Raw genomic sequence first — 22,111 nt, 5'->3', positions numbered from 1 at the left:
CAAATCAGTGTCTGTGGTTGGACTGCGCTCCGTACACTTCTAAGGGAACTGACACGCTTGTGAACACAAGTGAACACAAGTGTAAAAATCTATTCTAATGCTCAAAGAGATCTCAAAGTTGAGATGTCTATATGTGTATAGGTGTGTACTAAGAATGAGTGTTTAAGGTGAATTATTGATATTTTTTTATTTTTTGGAGCTTGTCTTATTTGTGTGTACCTTCTAGTGGTTGTCCTGTGTATTCTGTAATGTTACATGTTTTGTTCGTTGTATTGCCACAGTGTATTGGTGTATGTTCAATGTATGTGTATGTTTAATGTATATAATAGTGTATGTTCAATGTATGGTTTAGTGGTCATCCTGTCTTCTCTATAATATTATATTCTATTTGGTTGTACGGTCACAATGTATTGTCACAATGTAAAGTGGACCCCAGGAAGAATAGCTGCTGAGATGCAGCAGCTAATGGGGATCCAAATAAACAAAGTGTAGACTCACAAGTGTAGATACAAAGTGAACACAAACTGTACAATTCATTCAGTTCATCAGCAGCTCAGTTCCTAGTGTATGGGTTAGTAGTTTGTGTATCAGACTGAATGAAAGAAACAATACAGACGTGAGTCATTAGTTGGTTCAGCAGTTCAGTTGTTAGTGTTTGGGTTAGTGGCTCACTTGCTGTATCGGACTGAACGAGCCGTTCAGCCGCGCAGGCAGCTCCACCTTTTGGTCAAAAGACACCAAAGGCACCAATGTGAGTGATTTGTTCCTTCACTGGGTTTGCGGTTCACTTAATGAATGAATTCTGTATATCGGTCAGTAAGCGGTTAAACCTTTTCCAGTTTGAGACAATTGAATGGACAAGATAGCAAGTTAGCAATGGTGGCTGAATCTGACAGACCCTGTTTGTCCAAGGTGTCGGGTTTGTACAGCTGTAAATTAGTCCAAATTCATGGCGGTAGAGGCAGAGTCTACCAAATTTATCACTTTTTGAGACTTGCCTAACATTACTTGAAACAGCCTAGGTTCAGTTAACCTCTAATTAGACTATTGGTTATTTGACTTGCGCTTATCTTCAATTGAACTGTTTAAACTGTTTTTTTTTTCGTTTTTTTTGTGATGGCGTAGCTTCTCATGTTGTTTGTGTGGGGTTCAAAATGAACTGTTCCTGAATCGATTCACTACATCCCAAAAGAACTGAGTTAGTTAAAAAAAAATTCAGCTACAAACGACACAGAGGAGCCAGAGGAGCGCCGCACCTCCAACTGCAGGAAGCGGCCATTTATTTTTCATGCTAACCTCTTGAATAATTGAAGGGATATCTATTGCTGATGGATTCCTCTCTGTTTAGTGAGGAGGAAGATCAAAACCGTTGAAGTACACAGGCACAAGCAACTCCCCTCCCAACACCACACACACACACACATACCACACACACACACAAGCACAAACACTGGCGATGGCTCTCCACGCATCTTCTTTTCATCAAGTTCAATAGTACCACTGTTTCTTTTCATGTGCAGCCGAGCATTTCACTTCAAACAGATAATATGCGACTATAAATAACACAGCTTAAAATAAATACCCCTGCTTTTAATTCCGCTTATCCTCAACAGCATATTTAGCTTGTTTATTTCGAGAAAGCGGAACAGAAATCAATTCATCCACCCAATATTTGTTTCTCTGAGTCCCACTCCCGTAAACAGCTGCCACACCACCGCACAATATATTAATATATACAGTAAAATGAATAAATAAATATTTCACGGACAGCTTCGACACTGACTTTTTCCACTGTCGGAGCTGAGTATAAACGGCAGGAGGTATAAAATACAGTACAGAACTACCTTGGAGCACACACACACACACACACACACACACACACACACAGTGCTGCCTGTGTGAAATCACCGTCACCCATCAAAGGCAGTGACAGAAATGGAACACAACGCCCTGTGTCGCCCCTACTAGCTCTGGATCTCTTTAATTACCGGTGGCGTCTACACCTTCCATCAAACACACACACACACACACACACACACTGACAAGGACAGGCAATAGGCAGTACAGCAGCATAGTATATTAGTATCATGCAGGTACACACACACCTCTGCAGACACACACCTGCATGCAGAAATATATGAGAAGAGGCAATAGGTGTACTGTAGCTAAACGGTGAAGGCAACTCCATGACAGGTGCAGTGGTGTCTCTCCCCTGCTTTGTTTAGGAAGGCAGGAATTAATTTGTGTCACTCGGAGTGAACAGGGGACCCTCTGATCGATGAGATGCAGACTCATAATTGGTGTTTTGAAAAATGGCCCGGGCCTCTGCTGAATTGTTAAATCTGCCAGTAGCCAATCTGCCTGTCCAAATAAAATTAACAGGATGGGACGCAGTAAAGCTGCAGTGACAAATGTTGTGTCTTAGAGAGGCTGTGTGTGTGTGTGTGTGTGTGTGTGTGTGTGTGTGTGTGTGTGTGTGTGTGTGTGTGTGTGTGTGAGAGAGAGAGAGGGAGTATTTACAAGGACATCTATACTCATGATATATTAGATTCTGTTGAAACTCCTGTGTTTAGTAATTGTATCCACCTCTGTTTAGCTCTTCACATGTCTTGACAGGGACGTGCTTCTATAATTTACACATATTGTGAATGGCTATTAGCTTCGCTGACAGTCAAGACTACCGAAGAGGGATTTAATCTGCCATTTTCGCCCGGTTGGATTTCCCGTCAAAGCTTAAGCTTTGTGACTAAATGGATGGTAAATAATTCCAACACTATACTTACTACTTAAAATAAGTCATTCTAATTGAGCAGCGTCTCGTTTCTCACCTCCACAGTGATAAGTGCGCTCTCTGTTTAGTGTTCCCAGCGGGACGTATCAGTATGCAGTGTTGACACATCGTAGCACATCAAGCCGTAAAGCCATTATCTCCCGCTAATTGTGGTGAAAAACATAAAATGTGTAGACCTGCGTTTTCTCCTTGGCATTTCTACTGTAAGGTGCTATGGTGTAAATTAAACCATTGTTTAACAGTTATTTCTATTCATTAATTTTTTTTCTCACTTCCTACTAGCCAAGTCACTTCAGGTAAGATAAGAAACAGCTAAGCAACCTGTCCAACAAGTCAGAGAACTGTGTGCCATTTCCATTATTTCAGTTGTGTATTTATGGCGAAATTTGGAGGGATGATGCATGTTGGCACTATGGTCTCGTCTTTAAAAAATTACAGATTTTGATTACTGATTTTGATTGCAAATTACTGATTTTTGATTAAAGTTGGAGGGATGATGCATCTCATTATTGATTGGACCAAGGAATGCTTGCATGGGATGACGTAATTTTGCGTGATTTTCCTCTACTTGAATGATCTCTCTCTCTCTCCTCTCTCTCCCTCCCTCTCTCCCTCTCTCTCTCTCTCTCTCTCTCTCTCTCTCCCACGCCAGCCAAATATCGTTTAAAGTTGTGATGCATTTCCCTGCATCATGCCTCAGCATCCCACCTAATCGGTTAAATATCCAGTCCAGAGTATCTGTGTTGTGCATGATAAAAGGCAACATTCATGTACACATCCTTTGAAAACATTCCTATTGGTTTAGCTCTGTGTAATTTTATCCACAGCTGTCTAATTTGAGCTCAAACAATATCTTTTTCTCTCTCAAAAAACTCTAATTAAAGTCATTGTCACTGTGGCTCTAACACTCCAAATGCCTCTCCTACTACATGCATATTTAAAGGTGTCATGTAATAATGTCAATGTTAATTATTAATAATCAGTTTGAATGTGATAAAATTGTTCTTCATGACAGGTGGACAGATATTCAATAATTATGAGAGAGTTGTACTTCCCTTGACTTGCCCTCTCATAAAATTACCTGAGGCTCACAGTTCATACTAATCAGCAGAATTCCTGGGGAGAGGCCGTCCCCCCTGCCTGTCAATCACGCCTACCTGCCCCCCGCTTCATGTCAGCACATTTTGAAGGATGTAGGACGGGTCACAGGAAGCAGGTGAAGAGAGGGACAGTTAGCAAGGGTGTGCTTTTGAATTTTAACTGAATTCTAATGTCATTTTTTGTAACTTATGGCAGCTTTAACATTTAAAACCTGGGATCCTCCTGTCACCTACTCCATTCATGTCCCAGTCCACAAATGGCTAGGATTTAGATCACTGCATTTCGTAATTGCACACAGAGGAATTAAGAGTTTGTTACTTGAAGAGTTTCGTTCCAAATTGAGATATCCATCATTTTAATAAAGTGACACCCGCTCTTACAAAAGGATTCATAACATGAAATTAAAATAAATTAGGGTACTTTGTAAAGAGGAGTAGGTAACTTAAGTCCACTGGTTGAGAAAATTCAAGCACTTTAAAAGACCAGATGATGAACTTCAGGAAATGATTTTTCTCCCCAAAATTCATACATGTAAATTGGCATGCAAGTCCTCTTATGTCACCCTTAGTCGCATATAATCTCACTGGAGAGGGCAGGGGCAACCAGAGGAGTGTATCCAAGTTCAACTTCAAGATTTTATGGCAGCATGGCTTGCAGCAAGGCATGACACACAGTAAATAGCCTACTCACAAGCCAAATATTCAGAAACATGCACCACACATTAAGATTAGTAGATTGAATGAGAGGGGAACTGGGGGAACAAAGTGGAGAATGAATCAGTGTCTTGTGAGGACACTTCAACAGGAATCCTGGATGTTGCAAACTGTCATGTTGGCCCGAACCAATGACCTGTGATCTTCAGGTCATATATTGATTAGGCTCTGTGCATGAGTGTACGTGCACATCCATGGCTTTGTGTGTGTGTGTGCATGCCTGTATTACCAACTGGGCATGCAGGGCACATGCCCCGGGGCCCCAGACCACCAGGGGCCCCAAAATATTCTGAGTCCCGTGTCCGTGTTCAATGCATTTTGCAACATTTCACTAATTTCAATTGAAATGTGTAGCCAAGTGGGACCCTGACACACTCTTACCTGCCACAGGCCCGTAAGCCACAGTTTAAAATGATTATTGGGGCCAAAGTCACAGCCTCTATTGACATTGGGGGCCCTAAACACGATTTCTTTTGATACAGAGGCCCCAACCACAATTATTAAACTGCCACCTATTGATTGTATGTTTATGGGCAGTACATTTAATGAATATCATCCAACTAGGATACAGAGCACTAATTATATACACAGGTGGAGCAAGGGGGTCTAGGTAAAGACATAGTCAAACCTTTTCAGTAAATTTCAACATTTAACTTTTTTTTGGTGCTTCATTCCCGCCACCTGTCACCTCGTATCCTTAAAGCCACAACCTGCAATCCAAATGTAAACAAAGGGAAACCCCACCACCTACAACTAAAGCTAGCCTTGGGGTTGGACAAATCTTATCACTCTCAACTTGAATGAGCGAGTTCTAGATAGAAGGAATGGCAGTTTGTAATAACTAAACCTGAGTTTCAGTTAACTTTGAATCTGTAAAAGGTTTACCTTTGTATTGTTTGTGAACAGGCTCGTATCTTGAGTTGCGATGTGTGGGTGCGGGGGCGCCCAATAGGACCTGTGTGCCCAGGGGCCCTGTGGTTGGTTAATCCGGCCCTGACTGGCGCTCTCTGTGTGACGCTTCCTATGTGGTATACCTGCGCCTTGTCCTATCTGCTACGCGGCGCGACGCCGCGCTTCTCATCCTGTGTGCAACCCCCTTAGAGTGGATGTTAACTCTCATGTCCATGTTATTTTCTGATATATTAATGTTGACACAATTCTTAGGCAGAACTGAGGCAGCAGAACCACAAGCCACAAGGACAGAGGACCCAGACAGCAATAGTGAGCCGGACAAAAAAGTGCCAGTATTGGTCAAGATAAGTGACATCACCATTCTTCTGTTAACAGTTCTAAAGCCACTGCAGTCTTGAAGGTCCTCATTTTATGCTCATGTCCACACAAGAGGAGAGACCCACATTCACCTTTGTATTTATTACATTTTATTTTGATATTCATGTGCTATATCTTATAATAGGTAACAAACATACAGTGCTTTAAACACAAATTTTTTACTCAGTCTTTATTGCTTGATGGCGAGTAGGATTCGTCTCAAAATGGGGCCTCCACAGAAAATTTTGCCTAGGGCCTCCAGCAGTTTAGAGCCGGCCCTGTCCATGTTTTTGACTCACATAGACACAAAGCTAGATATGACAAATAAAAAATAATAGTTAATATTCAACTAATACTAAATTAATAACCTTACCTGGGTGGACTCTTTCACACTGAAGGTCGACCTATATTTCCCAGGTCACTAATCTGGTGTGAAAGGCTTCACTTTATTAAACAGTCTCATTCTTAAATCGTGGTAATGTGGGCAATACAAAACAAAACGGATCTCATTTTCAATCTCATTCTGTTTGTTTGTGATACGGGACATTAACTATCGAAACCACATATCACATATCATCAGTCACCAAGCATGCCAATCATATCCCAACCTCATCCCAAACTGGACTCTGCCTTGTGTTTGATACCTCTAGCATTTTGACTAGTCATAATGTAATGAGAGATATCTTAAATTAGCATTTTGACTAGTGATAATGTAATGAGAGATACCTTAAATTAGCATTTTGACTAGTCATAATGTAATGAGAGATATCTTAAATTAGCATTTTGACTAGTGATAATGTAATGAGAGATACCTTAAATTAGCATTTTGACTAGTGATAATGTAATGAGAGATATCTTAAATTAGCATTTTGACTAGTCATAATGTAATGAGAGATATCTTAAATTAGCAGTTCGGTTGGTCATAATGTAATGAGAGATATCTTAAATGCTAATTTACAATATCTCTCATTATATTATGACTAGCTAAAATGCTACTGTAACCTGTAATGAGAACTACTGGAACTACCACTGCTAGGCCTATACTGCTGCAGCAGCTGTAGTAGTAGCAGCAGCAGCAGCAGTGTTGTTGCTTGCCACTACTGACTACTACCACCTGGCTTAAAAATACTGCTGCAGCAGCAGCGGCACCCGCCGCATTCCCTGGAGCCCCTGGTAAAGCTCTTACTGTGGACTTTGACAAGGGCCTACAACCCTATAGATAAGATAAGCTAGCCGCCACGCCACCCGGTCCAAACTATCAAAATTAACTAGAATTTTTTTTTTTCTAGTTAATTTTGATAGTTTGGACTGGGTGGCGGGTTTGCATCTCTTTGTACCAACCATCAGCTCTTCTAACCCTAACCTCCCCTCAATCACGACCGCCAGACCTTTTGTAGGCTCCTGGCTGGCAGGCTATCTTCAGCGGGAGGCGAACCGCGTCTGTTCGTACCAACCACCACCTCTTCAACGAACTGCCATCGCTACCTGCCAGACCGCACCTTTGGAGCGGCTGGCAGGTTGGCTTCAGCGGGACGCGAACGGTGCCTCTTTGTACCAACCACCGGCTCTTCAACGAACCGTGTTCGCTAGCCGCCACGCCACCCGGTCCAAACTATCAAAATTAACTAGATTTTTTTTTTTTTCTAGTTAATTTTGATAGTTTGGACTGGGTGGCGGGTTTGCGTCTCTTTGTACCAACCACCAGCTCTTCTAACCCTAACCTCCCCTCATTCGCGACCGCCAGACCACCTTTAGTAGGCTCCTGGCTGGCAGGCTAGCTTCAGCGGGAGGCGAACCGCGTCTGTGTCCAAGCATTAGCTTTACTAGCGCCCAGGGGATACCTTACCGTGGTAAGGTATGAAGCTCAAGACCTCGAGCGGGGCCTTTTATGCTCTTGGCTGCTGTGACCAAACACGTCAGAATTCTGATTGTGATGATTGTGATGTCATCAGTGCAGCTGAGACAGGCTCTGATTGGTAGAGCACAGTCCAGCTCCATCCAATGATGTCATAATCGGTTATAATGGCGAAGCGAAGCCATGTTCTGATTGGTTCCGATTGAATGCCCAAAATGAGTTTGGATTATTTTAAATGATATTTAGCCTATTACGTAGAACTTTATTTCTATTTGGAGTAGGCTTGTAGATGCATGCATTTACAAGTCAAACTTTTCAAGACGAATGGATGTAAAATAAGTAAAAATATATGTGCAATTGGATGTCACATGCTTCTTAGGTAGGTGTGTGTGTGTGTGTGTGTGTGTGTGTGTGTGTGTGTGATATAGGCCTAAATGTTGTCTAACAGCCTTGAAGCATAAACACGCCACCAAGCTTCCAGCCGGTCCAGCTGCACCGGGAGGAAAGCGGCGAACAACTCAAAATTGTGTGGCTGAGTTCAAAAAATCAATAAAAAAATAATACATGTATATGAATAGAGTTAAGCTGTCCAAGTAGTCCCTTTTGTCCAACAATGTCTGTTAGACAATAATTGCAATATTTGTGTGAAGAATTCCCTGTAAGTCTCCTTTTTCTTTATGAGCAGTGCATTTAGTTTGTATCATCCAGCTAAGATGCAGAGCACTAATTATATACTGGTGGGGCAGGGGGGTCTAGGTACAGACAGTCAGACCTTTTCAATAAATTTCAACATTTAACTGTTTTTTTGGTCCTTCATTCTCGCCACCTATCACCTTGCCTCCTTAAAGCCACAACCTGCAATCCAAATGTAAACACCACCTAAAACTAGGAACTAAAGCTTGCCTTGGGGTTGGACAAATGTTATCACTCTCAAATTGAATGAGCGAGCTTTAGATAGAAGGAATGGCAGTTTGTAATAGCTAAATCTGAGTTTCAGATTACTTTGAACCTGTAAAAGGTTTACGTTTGTATTGTTTGTGCTTACCGAGAGGTGGGGGGCCCAATGGGACATGTGTGCCCAGGGGCCCTGTGGTTGGTTAATCCGGCCCTGTGTGTGTGCGTGTGTGTTACATACACTAAAGTATACAGTAGATGTACAGCCAGAGTTGAATATTAAGAGTGGGACCAATTTACAATCCTATGGTCTACGCAAGTGTATGTGTGCCATCCCTACATCTACACTCGTGTGTGTGAGTAAAGACCGTAGGGACATTCTTCCCTTCAGGGTTGAGTGTGTGTGTGTGTGTGTGTGTGTGTGCATGCATCTGTGCACGTATGTAGGTCAATTTGTGTGTGTGTGTGTGTGCGTGCATGCGTGAATTTGTGTGTGTGAATTTCTCAATATATGTGTATATGTGTGGAATATGTGAGTGTGAGTTTATGTGTGTATGTGCAGCCTCCTGGCCACTGCAAACATGTCCGTGTGTGTGTGTGTGTGGTATACACCCACAGTGTGTGTGTGTGTATGCCTGTGGTCATCCCTCAGTGTGTAAGTGACATTGGCCTTGGAAGTATTATCGGTATGCCGCTGGGCAGAGAAAGGGAGGCTGGTGTCAGGTGGGGTTCCCCTCCGTGTCATCAGAGGTGTCAGACTGTCGGCCCTGCCCCTGGCTAGCATCACTCAACACACACACTCCCGCTCTGTGTGTGTGTGTGTGTGTGTGTGTGTGTGTGTGTGTGTGTGTTTGTATGTGCAGGGGTTGATCCATGTGATCTCATGTCGTTCCTCTTCCAGGGAGGTGGGGAGGAGGTCTGACTGAAGTCTAATGACTGTCACATGCTATTACACACACACATACACATGCACTCTCTCTCTCTCTCTCTCTTTCTCTCTCTCTCTCTCTCTCTCTCTCTCTCTCTCTCTCTCACTCACACACACACACACACACACACAGCTCCTTGACAGGTGCTCCAGGCTCTGATGTATTGATCTCAGCAGGGACCTCCACAGCTTCAGTTAGCCCCGGCCAGCAAAGAGACCTGGCTGCCACACACTGCACTCACGCAAACACACACGCACACACAAACACGGACACAAACACACACACACAGACACAAACACACAAACCTCATTATTTATCCGTCTTTCTCATCCCTCCATCATTCCCTCACATTGGCCATAATTTAATTCTGTCATCGTCTGCTCACCCTCATGTCAGTGGAAACACCATTGACAAGACCAAAAGGGCATAAAATGACCATCAAATTTCTCTACTCATGCAGCATGATCCAAGTGTTTTATAGACAATCAATTACATAGTGAGTCCAAAAGAGCTGTATTTAACTAGAGTTATTCTAAATAGAGGAAATGGTAATTTCTTTGTGTAGTGTGGGCAAAACAAGGAAATGGGCTATTCCTGTGTGCAACTCAGAATTTGGGGTGAAATATTCCTTTAACCTTTCTCCTCTCCTCTCCTCTCCTCTCCTCTCCTCTCCTCTCCTCTCCTCTCCTCTCCTCTCAGATTTGATGCAAATTCAGCTCTTGTGACATTTACATCAGTGTATGTCTCTATAACAGAAATGGCAACACAATGTTACATCTTACTTTACCACAAAAAAAGCTATTTATGGAAATGACTACCATCTGCCAAAGTCTCCAATATTCACCTTGCAAATCTAGACACGCCCCCTGGAATTTATAGGGGGAACCCAAGGGGAATGAGCCCCTTAACGCCCATGTAAAATCATCACATTTTAGATGCATGACAGGCCCTTTTAAAACTGCAGCTGACAGTTCTTCAGAACCATTTTAATACATTGTCTGTACTCTCGTCCCACTGCTCACGATCTGCTCATGTTTAAAAATGGCTCAAACCGAACTCACGCCACCCAACGGCGCTGGTACTAGCAATCATTACCACAAACTGTACTGCTAGCATAAGACCTGGGATGGTAATAACAATAGTGCCAAAATGATTAAAAGATATATTTTTATTTAAGTAAATGAGCAAAACAAGCAAAATGTGATAGATTAAAGTCATTTTTAACCATGTACGTCGCTAGTTTTGTTCATCAAACCCTTTAACCTTCTCGTCAGACCCTCCCCCTCTTCTCTTCCCGTCCTGTCCTTTCCCCTCTACTCCTTTCATTTCATCTCTTTTCTTTTCCTCCAGCTGCTACCTCTCCTCTTTTGTCCCCTCGACTCTGCCAGCCATCACCTATCTCCGCCTCTCCCCGGCCGTCCATCCATCTCTCCCTCTCCATCCCTCTCCTATAATGCCTGTATCGATGCGTCGGTGCATCAGTGGCGGTGTATGGACGATTGCCCTCTGATTGATTTCTGTCATACAGCCTCTCAGCACTGGGAGGCCGTTCAACGGAGATAAATGATGTTGGCACAATAAAAGCAAATAAACCTCTACTATCACTCCCTCTCTGTCTGTTTTTTTTTTTCTATCTTTAGCTCAACTCCCCCTTCTCTGTTTCTCTTGCTCCCTCCCCCCTCTCTCTCTCCCTTGCTATGGCCTCTCGTTTGCTCTTCCTCTCTCTTCCTTAGTCTCTCTCATCTCTCTTTCATCTTCAGTCTGTTTTTCTTTCTCTCTCCACCACTCTCCTCTTTCCGTTTCTCTTTTAACCTTTTAACCTCTCTCAGACCGTCTTATCTTTTCTCGAGTCATTCTATCTCCCCCTTTCTCTCCCTCTTTTTTGTCATTTATTTCATTTTGGCATGTCAACAGCCCTGATAAGTGCAAAAGTGGCCCACATCCATAAAACTCGATGGCAGGGTTAACGATGCAGTAGTGGGTAAGACCGTGGCAGTGCATTTTCTCTATTCATGAATGGAGTTTACCGCCTCAGTTTTACCACTTACTGCTATTTTGACACCTCTTTCTGATCATTTGCATGTCCTGTAAGCGATTCATAAAAGCAAACTGCTAAATATGCAACGTTTCTTTTACATATTGATTTTCATTGGCTGTCACCTGGGCCACCTCTGCAGTGGTAGCCACTGCCACAGTAAATTTATGAATCACCGCGCCACAGATTTTGCGCTGCACAATGCTGTTACCACTGAGTTTTATGAATATGGGCCAGTGTGTTTCCTGTGTCAAATTGTAGCGCTGCTTCTCAACCTTTTTAGTGCAGCAGCACAATTCAATGAGACATAAAACAGACAGATATACCCAATCATTGGTTACTGCTTGATGATTATACAAGAGGGCCAGCAAACACCTAGAGCTGCTGGCTCAGTAAGTGAGGAAGAAAACATGATGATAAGCTCACTGATTGAGATGAATTTTAATTAATTCATTTCAGCATTTACTTCACAGTGATTATCATATTATGTCATTATTATTTCAGTAAAATCTTAAAGCAAAAGTCCACCCTCTGATACTCTTACACTTATATCATCAATGTATACTGTATATGTGATGTTTAATACATTCCAGGAGTTATTTTGTGATGAAGTGTTGTAATTTACTTTTTGGTGTACCCACTTTCGCTCAACCTACTTAAGTTAGGCCTACTGTTTTCCTACATTTCCCAGAATTCCCTTCAACAATGCCGGTACACAGAGCGATAGTGATAGCGATAGCATAGTGAGAGCAAGACATCGAGTTTTTCCAGTCGAGAAAAAGCGAGTTGCGCCCCTTACTCAAAACACAACTTGTCTTGTGGCTGCATTGCATTCTGGTCTATTGAGGCTTCTGTCAGTGGAGAAATTGGTCTCTCTGCCTCTTCTACGATGGATTTCTCCCTGCATGATTGTTGAACGTCGGTGAAAAGTGGTGGGTCTAAAGCCCTCGCTCTTTGATCTTTACCATAGATGTTTTAGATAGTTCAAATATTTTCTACTCTTAAACTTCATTATAGCTGCAGTAGAAACTGGCCACATATCCACGGAAATAAGAAAAATAGACCACTAAACAACAAAATGGCCCTGAAAGTACATCGGCAATAACTATTTTTGAACAGCGTTAAAGTGATTTAGGGTGGATTCTCCTTTAAGGCGCACCTGACTCCACTCCACAGCCCACTGGATGAGAGCCACTGGATTATAGTACAGTACATTAGGTCTTTGGCACCATAATAACATAATGCCACAAGGGCAAAGCATAAGCCGTAAGCCTTTCTCCATAAGCCTCAATGTGTATTTTAAATAAGCCTCAAATTGTACACATGGTATCTACAGTATTTTAAAAACAGAAGACAAGTTAGCTTTGAGAAACATCCATGCGCGTGTACAGCATGTATCCACTATTTAAAAGGAATTACTGATGGATCTTGACTCTCAGCTGTTATTATTATGCCCCCTAGGAAAGTTTGGATTATATGAGTGAATGTTCAGTCGACCATAGCCAAAAACAAGAGAGAGAGAGACAGAAACAGAGACGGAGAGAGCGACAGAGACACAAATTGCCCCTCCCTCCCCTGTGCATCAAACCAATGTGCAGCACCATAGAGAATCAATCAGAAAAGAGAGAAAATGAGATGTTTGGCAGTACTCGGGATGATTTTCTGGGCATATGAGTCAATTTTCTGGTTCAGATATCACTACTATGAAATGGAATTTATTTTAGTTCAAAAGCTCATACAAACATTCTACGGCTCTACAAAGTCAGCCTTCTATTCATTAGTAAGTAAGTAAACTTTACTTGCATAGCACCTTTCGAGACGTTACAGTCACAAAGTGCTTCACATTAAGAAACATATGGACACACAACAAGATAGACAATTAACGAAGTACACAGTGACACAGTACGCAGTGACAATCAAAAATAAAAATAAAAAAAATACTCAGTGAGAAGATACAGTGTGAGACAAATTAAGAAAATGCTTGACAGAAAAGATGGGTCTTTAGTAATTTTTTAAAACAATGATAGACTGCCAAGACAGAGTTTGGCAGTCTATCATTTCCGGAGAGATTATTCCAGAATCTTGGGACCAAAACTGCAAAGGCACAAAGACCTGTTAGTTTTTAGATTGGACTTAAATAGCCAGCAGGCCTCTGCTCAGAAGACCTGAGGGGCCGAGCGGAGCTGTAAGGACTCAACAACTCAGTAATGTAAGCCAGAGCCTGACCATGCAGCGCCTTGTACGTGACGAGAAGGATTTTGAAATCAATTCTGTACTTGACTGCGAGCCAGTGAAGAGAGGCCAGTTTCGGGGTGATGTGGGACCAGCGGCTTGTGTTTGTCAAAAGCCTGGCAGCAGCTTTTCTGCACCAACTGGAGCCGGGTCATCGCTGACTGGCTGAGGCAGGGGAACAAGGTGTTACAATAGTCCAGATAAAAGCATGAATGACTCTCTCCAAAATTGTGGAAAGACAGAACTGAATTGATTTTGTCATAATGGAAGAAGCAAGACTGAGCTAAATTCTTAAAGGGATGTTTCTTATTTAGTATCATTCTTCAGTACCATTTTCATCATCCACCAAGATTTGAGCGTTTCTAACATTCAATAACTGTGATAAAATGGAGCTTTTGGGTGTTGCATTTTCTATACAGTTCAAGAGGGCTGCTTGGGTGTTCCCTCTGCCCTTTGGTCGAGCGAGCTTCACTCTACACTGGAGAGAGAGAGAGCGGCGTGTTGAGGTCGTGTTCTGATTGGATTTCCCCCACTCTGCCGTGTGAAAGTATAGTTTTTAACCCGCAGCAAAACTCTTCTTTTGGGCTGCTCCAGAAATCAACTGAAAGTCTTTTCTCAGCGTAGAAAGGACTTCCGTGTTGTTTTTTACACCCAACAATGACAAAAAAAAAAACATGTTAATGAGAAATTGCATATTTTAGTTGGCTATCCCTTTAATATGCTGTACAAAATTCATATACGCCTAGATTCACTGTCGATGGGGCAGCTCCAGGTGCTAGAGTATATCTTTAATGTAATAATGTGATACTTTATTTAGCTCCATAACGAGATTCTCTTTATGCCCCCCCCCCCTCCACAGGGAGGTCAGAGGTCGGGGTAAACTGGTAGGGATTAAATGTCTCCAGCAGGGCGGATGCTTGCCGACACGGGGGCTTGAACCCTGGTGCTCCGGTTGAAGGCCGGTTTTCTCTACTCACTTCTCCACCCTGCTGCTTTATGCCACAGCTATCTGGTTTCTAGGAAGAAGCTTGGTTGGTCAAATATTGATCACACTATCCTTGGCCATGGGAATGAATTCCTAAAACGAACAGTGGACTTCCCTGTAAAACAAAGATGTTAGCTGTCAAATGAATATTCAGCGTATTCAGAATTCACAGGGAGTGTATTCCTAAGCAGATTGTTGGTTTGAGCTATATTTGCATGGTTGGCATAATAGATAACAGGGATGAAGCATTTCTCTCTCTCTCCCACTCCCTTCCTCTCTCTTCTGTCTCTTCTTCTCTCTGTCTTTCTCTTTATGCAGCATAATTAGGCCTTCGCCAGGCAGTGTGAAATGATGTGTTTGACTGTTCAGCTTCTTAAAACAGCTATTTCTTTTATGCCAGCATTTTCTATCCCCTGTATTTAAGTATGTCTCTGTGTGTGAGTGTGTGTGTGCGTGTTTTGTTTTGTGTGCCTGCTGAGTGAAAATGCCTCTTTTTCATACGAGCAGGTGTTATTTCTCTTCAAAAAGTGACACTACTTGGTGACAGGACTTCCCACTTCTAGAAGCACATTTCTCTCTCTCACTCGCACTCATCCTATCTCTCTCTGTCTCTCTATCTCACCTCTCCTCTCTCTCACCCCCACCTCTCTCTATTTATCTATTGATTTCTTCCACTCCTCCTCTCCCTATATTGTAGAGTCTCTGTATATCCTGCTGTCTCTCTTCTGAAACCGCAATTGCTACCACAGTACTGATGACATTATCAATATGTTATCCTTAACGGACAGGAGTTAGCCAATACTTCTTACAGTTTTGTGCTGATTGAACACTATTACTGCTCCAGTATATCTGAAAATGTATATTACACACCACAACTTCCCACAAAATTCACCATGTCGGATTTAAAATTGCTGGAGGTGCTTTGGCAAATTGGCACAACTTCTCAGGAAAAAACGTGATAGATACCACTTGCACTGGCTTTTATGCTGAATTCATTTTGAAAGTGGGGAAGAAAACATGGGACGGTAGTGGAGGTGGAGAATAGGTTTAGAGATTTGAAGAAGTAGTAGCCTGGTTCCAGACTCCTGAATCGTGTCCCGCCCACTCTTCAGATTTTGTCGGGCGATTCAGAGAGTCTGCTGTTGCTCTAGTCAACGGCTTGTTCTCGCTCAGAGAAACAATCGAGCCACTCAGCGCCTTTGCGGGCGGGACTAAAGTTTGAACCAGCAACGTTTTTCATTGACGTTTAGGCAGTTAATTAATACGGCCAGCATCAGTGTGACAGAAAATAACGTCAGAGCGGCCGGATACGTCAGTCACTAGTGATTGGTTAAGGGGAAATTCAACCCCACCACACACAGAAAACAGCTAACGAGGAGGAAATCTCAGGCTGAATAATGGAGTGGGAACGAATTGTCCATTCAGTCTGAATATCAGGTAGATGAGGAGGAAGAAGAAGACAATGAAGAAGAAGAAGAAGAAGAAGAAGAAGAAGAAGAAGAAGAAGAAGAAGAAGAAGAATTTTTAAACTATGGTCGGAAGTTCTGGACATGAAGGAAATGACCAGTTAGTGTCCCACAGTGTCCCGTCCTCACTGAACTACCACTAATTGCAGCGACAGGGACTTGTGTGCCCAGAGTTTGAAACCCCCTCGGAGTAGCTGGGCTGAACCAGGATCACTGAAACTTTCCTCTTGAGGTCCGATCCTAAGAAGCCGGTCCTGCTGATTACTAATCAAGCCTCCTCTCACAGTATTCAAAAAAGTTTCCATGCCAGAGATTTGTGACTGTGAAACTGGCACCAGCCTGTCAGTGTTCGTGTGTGTTCGTGTTCGTGCAAATCATCACAGTACAATCAGTCAAGCACAGTACCTCAACTGGCCTCTTAACCATTCATCACCATGTAGATTAGTATTCCTGTTCGAGAAACCACCGGCTCTGGTCCATCTCTCCTAGTTTACACTGAATGCCAGGCCATCAATGTAAATAAGAATTTGTCTTTAAGAAAATGGCTTTAATTTTCCTGCATATATGAATAAATGTTAGATAATAAATAAATAAATAATGTAGTACTGTAGAGATGATTCAGAAACCTCCTGTCTCTCTCTCTCTCTCTCTCTCTCTCTCTCTCTCTCTTTCTCTCTCTCTCTCTCTCCCCCTTACTGTTTCTCTTTCTCTCACTCTCTCTTGGTCATTCAGAATATATTCTTATGTCACAAGTCAATACACAGTGTGTTGGAGCGATTGCACATACAGGCTCAATTTTCCATTCGATTGCGTGTGCTAAAGTCTATATTGAATATTGACATCATCAGTTATACATTCATGAGTTAGTATTTTGGACCGCTTGTATAATCTCAAATCATGGCTATGCAGAGTCATCCATCGATCCATAGAGCCTTCCTTCCTTCCTTCCTTCCTTCCTTCCTTCCTTCCTTCTTTCCATCTATCTATCCATCATCATTCGTACATCCATCCATACATTAATATCTCCATCCCTCTATACATGTATACTGTACATCCTTGCTTACATACGTACACTCTTAAAGAAGGTGTGTTATTTTCAGCACATCTGTGCATCTAGTTTGGGACAACGCACATTGGTGTTACTTTTCAGCATGTGTAAATAATAGCAAATATTGATGCAGGGAATTTAACAAGGACTCGGGGAAAAAGTGGCCTTCAAAGTTCATAAAATGCCAGTGAAATTAAAAAATGTCAGGGCAAAAAATATCTGTTAACATTTTTCTTGTTGAGCTATCAAATATTCACATGTGAGTGCGACTACTGTCCCCCGTGGGCCACCGTAGGTGATTCATTCGAGTCTATGACCAGCAATTCTTTCCAGTGCATTTTGGGTGATAAAAATTAACCGGTTTTTGATCGGAGCATGGAGCCTGAAGCAGTGCAAAATGTTGGCACCACGCAGCCAGGAGTGGAAAATGCCAAACCCAGACAAACCACTGTGTTAACAAAAAATAAAACAACCAATATTGTGAAAAACTCAACAGTCGAGGGGTGGAAGATAGACTGGTTGGGGACAGAGAGGGGAAAACGGCACCATCCTCTTCTGCAAGGCCTGCTGCAAGTTTCCAGCAGTGGGAATGAAGCGTGGGACGTGTGGTATATTATGATTCAAAATAGAACAAATCTTAGTGGTACAAACTGAGTGTTTGTTTGCCAATATGCAATGCAAGTGCATTATTTGATAGTTAAATAAAATTGTGCCCAAAAAGAACCAGAATGCCCATAAAAAAAACGGATCAAGGGACACAAAAATGCCCTCAGACAAAAAAAAAATTGTTACTCTGGTTGGATGTTAATGTTAAAAACGGCAAACAAGACACAGAAATGACAGATTTTTAACAACATACATACCTAAACACAAACAGCAGATGTGTGCAGACACATGTATGCACACTATTTATGGTTATGTAGGCTATATATTAATACATTGGCGGTAATGAAAGTGCACACTGTGTATTGTCTCTGACAACAGAAATGCTCTGGCACAGTGTCCAGTGATGAATTATCTGCAGATGATGTCAACACAAACAAACAGGCTGTAATCTGCAAACAATAGCATGGCCATTATCACTGCCCAGCAGAGCGCTCACTGCCCACTATCTCTCTCCCTCTGTCACACGCTCCCTCTGTCTCTCTCCCTCTCTCATTATCCATCTGTTACAGACAGAAAGTTGGAAAGGTTACTTTCTAACCGTAATTGGTTACAGATTACTGAATGTCTCCTCAAAACTGCAATCGGTGGTTATCCTGAGATACTGGATTACATTGACTCAGCGATGTAGTATCATGACTTTCAGTTACACCTTTGCCTGCAAAATCTATTGAATCTGAAGTTGAATCGCATTTTATTCCAAAGTGTAATTTTAATATAATTTGCATACACGATCAGCCATTCTTCCAGGTTTTATAAAATGATGTTGGTGTTGCTTTTGATGATGTCATTCAAAAGTAACTGTTTTCATCATTTTTTCATGATTAGCAACACCCAACCTTAGTCACTGACTCTCTCTCATCTTCTCTCCTTTCTCTATTTTTCCATCTGTTCACTATCAATCTCATTCCTCCTCAGTTTCTGCCCGCTTGTCTCATCCGTCCTCATTCAATCTCCTCTCTTTGTCTCTCCATCTGTCATCTAACCCCTCTTACCCCGTTCTGCCAACATAATGGAGTGGCCTTCCTGACTCCTCCCTTCTCTCTCCGCCTCTCGCTCTTTTCTTCACTCTCTGTCTCGCTTTCTCGTTCTTTATCTCTACATCTCTTTCTCACTCTCTCTGTTTGACCATGTTGAAGTCCGGGTCTGTCCCCGATGGAGGATGTTGATGGTGCATTAACGGCTTCCGTTGCTGTGATGCTGGATGCTGTTAGCTTTAATACAGCGATAAGGAATGTGACGTGACTGTCAGCCTTTCCCTGCTACATCCAACATTGTCTCTGGCATGTGATGCAAGACTTACCTACATGAAGAATATTTACATCAATGTATCATTCTCACAATCATTTTGATAACTTATAATCGCTGTAGAAAAATGAGACCACTGCGGTGAAAATTGGTTAATGTGTTGCTCTTTATGTGTTTATTTGTCCAGGTGTACAATTTCCTGCAAAATGTACAGGATTGACTTACGGTACAAAGATAGAGCCTCAACCAAAACAGCAAGAGGACTCACTTTGAATTACTCGTCTTGTTTGTACGCGAACAAATGCACATACAAGTGAAGATGCCGTCCAGTCGCACAGCGCTTAGCTAGGTGTGCAGCATGATGCTGTCGTAGAAGTTACTACAGTCCTGAAATAATCAGCATAACCACATCATTCACCAGTGTATTGTCAAGAAGAACACTGCTACACTCTGGTAGGTGAGCGGTCTTTCAGTATCATAGCAGCCTGTTAGCAAACTTAAATTCCACACCTGTTATGCAAAACTGCTTTGCTAGCTTAATGTAGTCGTAAGTAAAATATTCCCCCCAAAAAACAAAACAAAAACAACGCGAAAAGGTTTTGTCACACATAGATTAGCCACTGCAGTCACAAACACACATTGCGAGACTGTGACAGGGCAAGCGAGCATCACTCAATACGAGGTGAGAGAGTGCTGTTTCGTTAGCATTGGCTAAACCGCAAGCTGCAAAACCAATATTGGCTGGCAAAAAAAAAGCAGTTCCAACACTATGCGAGAGAGTGAGCAAGCATCACTCAATATGAGGTGAGAGAGTGCTGTTTGACTGACTGATCAATGAGAATTTGGCTCCAAATGAACACATCTTGCACCATGGGAAAATAACTTGCCTCCTTACACAAGTTTGTTCTAGTCCCAAGGGATTCAAGGGGTCGCCAAAGTCATCAAGTTTCGGTAGCAGCTATAATCTACATACTAAAACACTGATGCCTTCACCTACTCTCAGTGGCCACTGTAGTAGCTATCTGATACTAGGTAGGACCCTCTATTGCAGGGGTCCCCAAACTTTTTCCTGTGAGGGCCACATAACTTTTCCCTTCTCTGATGGGGGGCCGGGGTCAGTTTGTAAGAGAAAAAGTGTGACGATGGCAGGGGTGCCTAAACGTAAAAATGTATTGTTTTCCAGAAAGCCACACATAACCAAATAACCCTTTCCGGGTTCTTCACAGAAAAAAAAGTCAGGAAATAAATAATAACCAAATAACCCTCTCTGGGTTCTTCACAGAAAAAAAGTCAGGAAATAAATAATAACACTATTAATGAAATAAATAATAACCAAATAACCCTCTCTGGGCTCTTCACAGAAAAAAAGTCCATGGAACATTAACTTTCTGTTGTGCCGTGCACAATCTTAACAGGTAAAAGTTTAGCTTAGTTATCAGAGCAGAATCTCTCACTTAAATGACTCATATGAGCAGTCTCTCAAAGTTCTTGCGACTCACGGCATTAAAGACATCTTTCTTTTCGGGACACACCTCCTCCGCGACAGCATTCATACATGTCTTGACAAACTCTCCATCAGTGAAAGGTTTACCGCTGCTTGCTATCAGTTGAGCAACCCGAAAGCTGGCCCGAACGGATGACTGGTTCAGCTTAGCTTGGCGTACAAATGTATTCTGCTGAGATAACAGTCCACTTTTTAGCTTTGAGAGTTTGTCTGCTCGCATTTGGCCTTGCAAGCTATCATACTTGTCTTTGTGACGGGATTCATAGTGTCGGCGCAGATTGTATTCTTTGAATACCACCACCGCCTCTTGACAGATGAGACAAACAGCCTTTTCTTTGCATTGAACAAAAAAATAATCGTTTGTCCACTGCAGGTTAAATACCCTGCATTCTGAATCAATTTTTCTCTTACCTAACATTTTCGCCATTATACCGTTCTCTCTTTGACAGGGGTCTGCGTCTCTGGTATTGTTCAGGGGTCGGGCCAAATGTGGAGGCGGGCCGTATCCGGCCCGCGGGCCGTAGTTTGGGGACCCCTGCTCTATTGGCTCCAGGACAGCCTGAATACTTCAAGGCAAGGATTCAAAAGGTGCAGGAAACATTCAACAGGGATCTCGGTCGCCTGCTGCTGCAGCCGCTCCGCTTCAAGGTTCCAGCTGTACATTCTGAACATCACTGAGCTGTTATTTGCATACTTATGGCCCGCCTGCTAGCTTGAACAAGTTTTGTCATTTTCCTCTGACCTTTCTCATCTTTGAGGTGTTTTCACCCATAAGACTGCCGCTGACTGGATGTTTTTTTTTTTTTGTTTATTGTGCCATTCTCTGTAAGCTATAGACACTGTGGTGCGCGGAAATCCCAGGATGGCAGACATTTCAGAGCAGTAATGATAATACCATGTTCCAAGTCAATGAATTGACCTGTCTTATCCAGTCTAACGTAACTGAACCTCTCAATACTGTCTGCATGCTTTATATTCTGAGTCACAGCTACGATGCTCACTGGAGGACCAAGCTGTTGCATAAACAGGGAGGTAATTAAAAAGCCACTGACTGTATTGATTAATAGAGAAATAGAGGGTTTTTTCATACTCAATAAAGCACTTTCACTACACTGTATGACTAAACCTAATCAGTTATGTAGATGCAAAGTTGTGCATTAACTTATTGAGGTATTGATACTGAATGTTTTTAAAGTAATTTAGTCACATAGTCAATGTGTAGTTTCAACCAAGCACTCTGATTGGTCAATCAGATGATTGAGTTCTGACTGTGCTGATGGTTCCTATAAAGCACAGCTATCAGTGCTCCATTAGTTGCTATGCAAACTCTTGGTAACCAGGAAATTAGTTGGTTCTTGCTTTTTGTTCTTCTGTATGT

At 42.3% G+C, this 22,111-nt stretch overlaps 1 protein-coding gene across 2 annotated transcripts in view; it reads right to left on the bottom strand.

The window, feature by feature from the left end:
• Positions 1-22,111, bottom strand: part of kctd16b (potassium channel tetramerization domain containing 16b) — a 91,510-nt gene that overhangs the window by 1,940 nt on the left and 67,459 nt on the right. Inside the window, exon 3 of one of the 2 annotated variants that reach the window (XM_071897144.2) lies at positions 10,870-10,902. The exons of the other annotated variant lie outside the window; for it this stretch is intronic. Within the exon in view, the coding sequence (XP_071753245.2) occupies positions 10,870-10,902 (33 nt within the window). The remainder of the gene's footprint in view (positions 1-10,869; positions 10,903-22,111) is intronic. 2 annotated transcript variants of the gene reach the window in all.

This window comes from Centroberyx gerrardi, chromosome 11, assembly GCF_048128805.1.
Source record: "Centroberyx gerrardi isolate f3 chromosome 11, fCenGer3.hap1.cur.20231027, whole genome shotgun sequence".
NCBI lineage: Eukaryota > Metazoa > Chordata > Actinopteri > Beryciformes > Berycidae > Centroberyx > Centroberyx gerrardi.
This window is presented reverse-complemented; position numbering and strand designations above follow the sequence as displayed.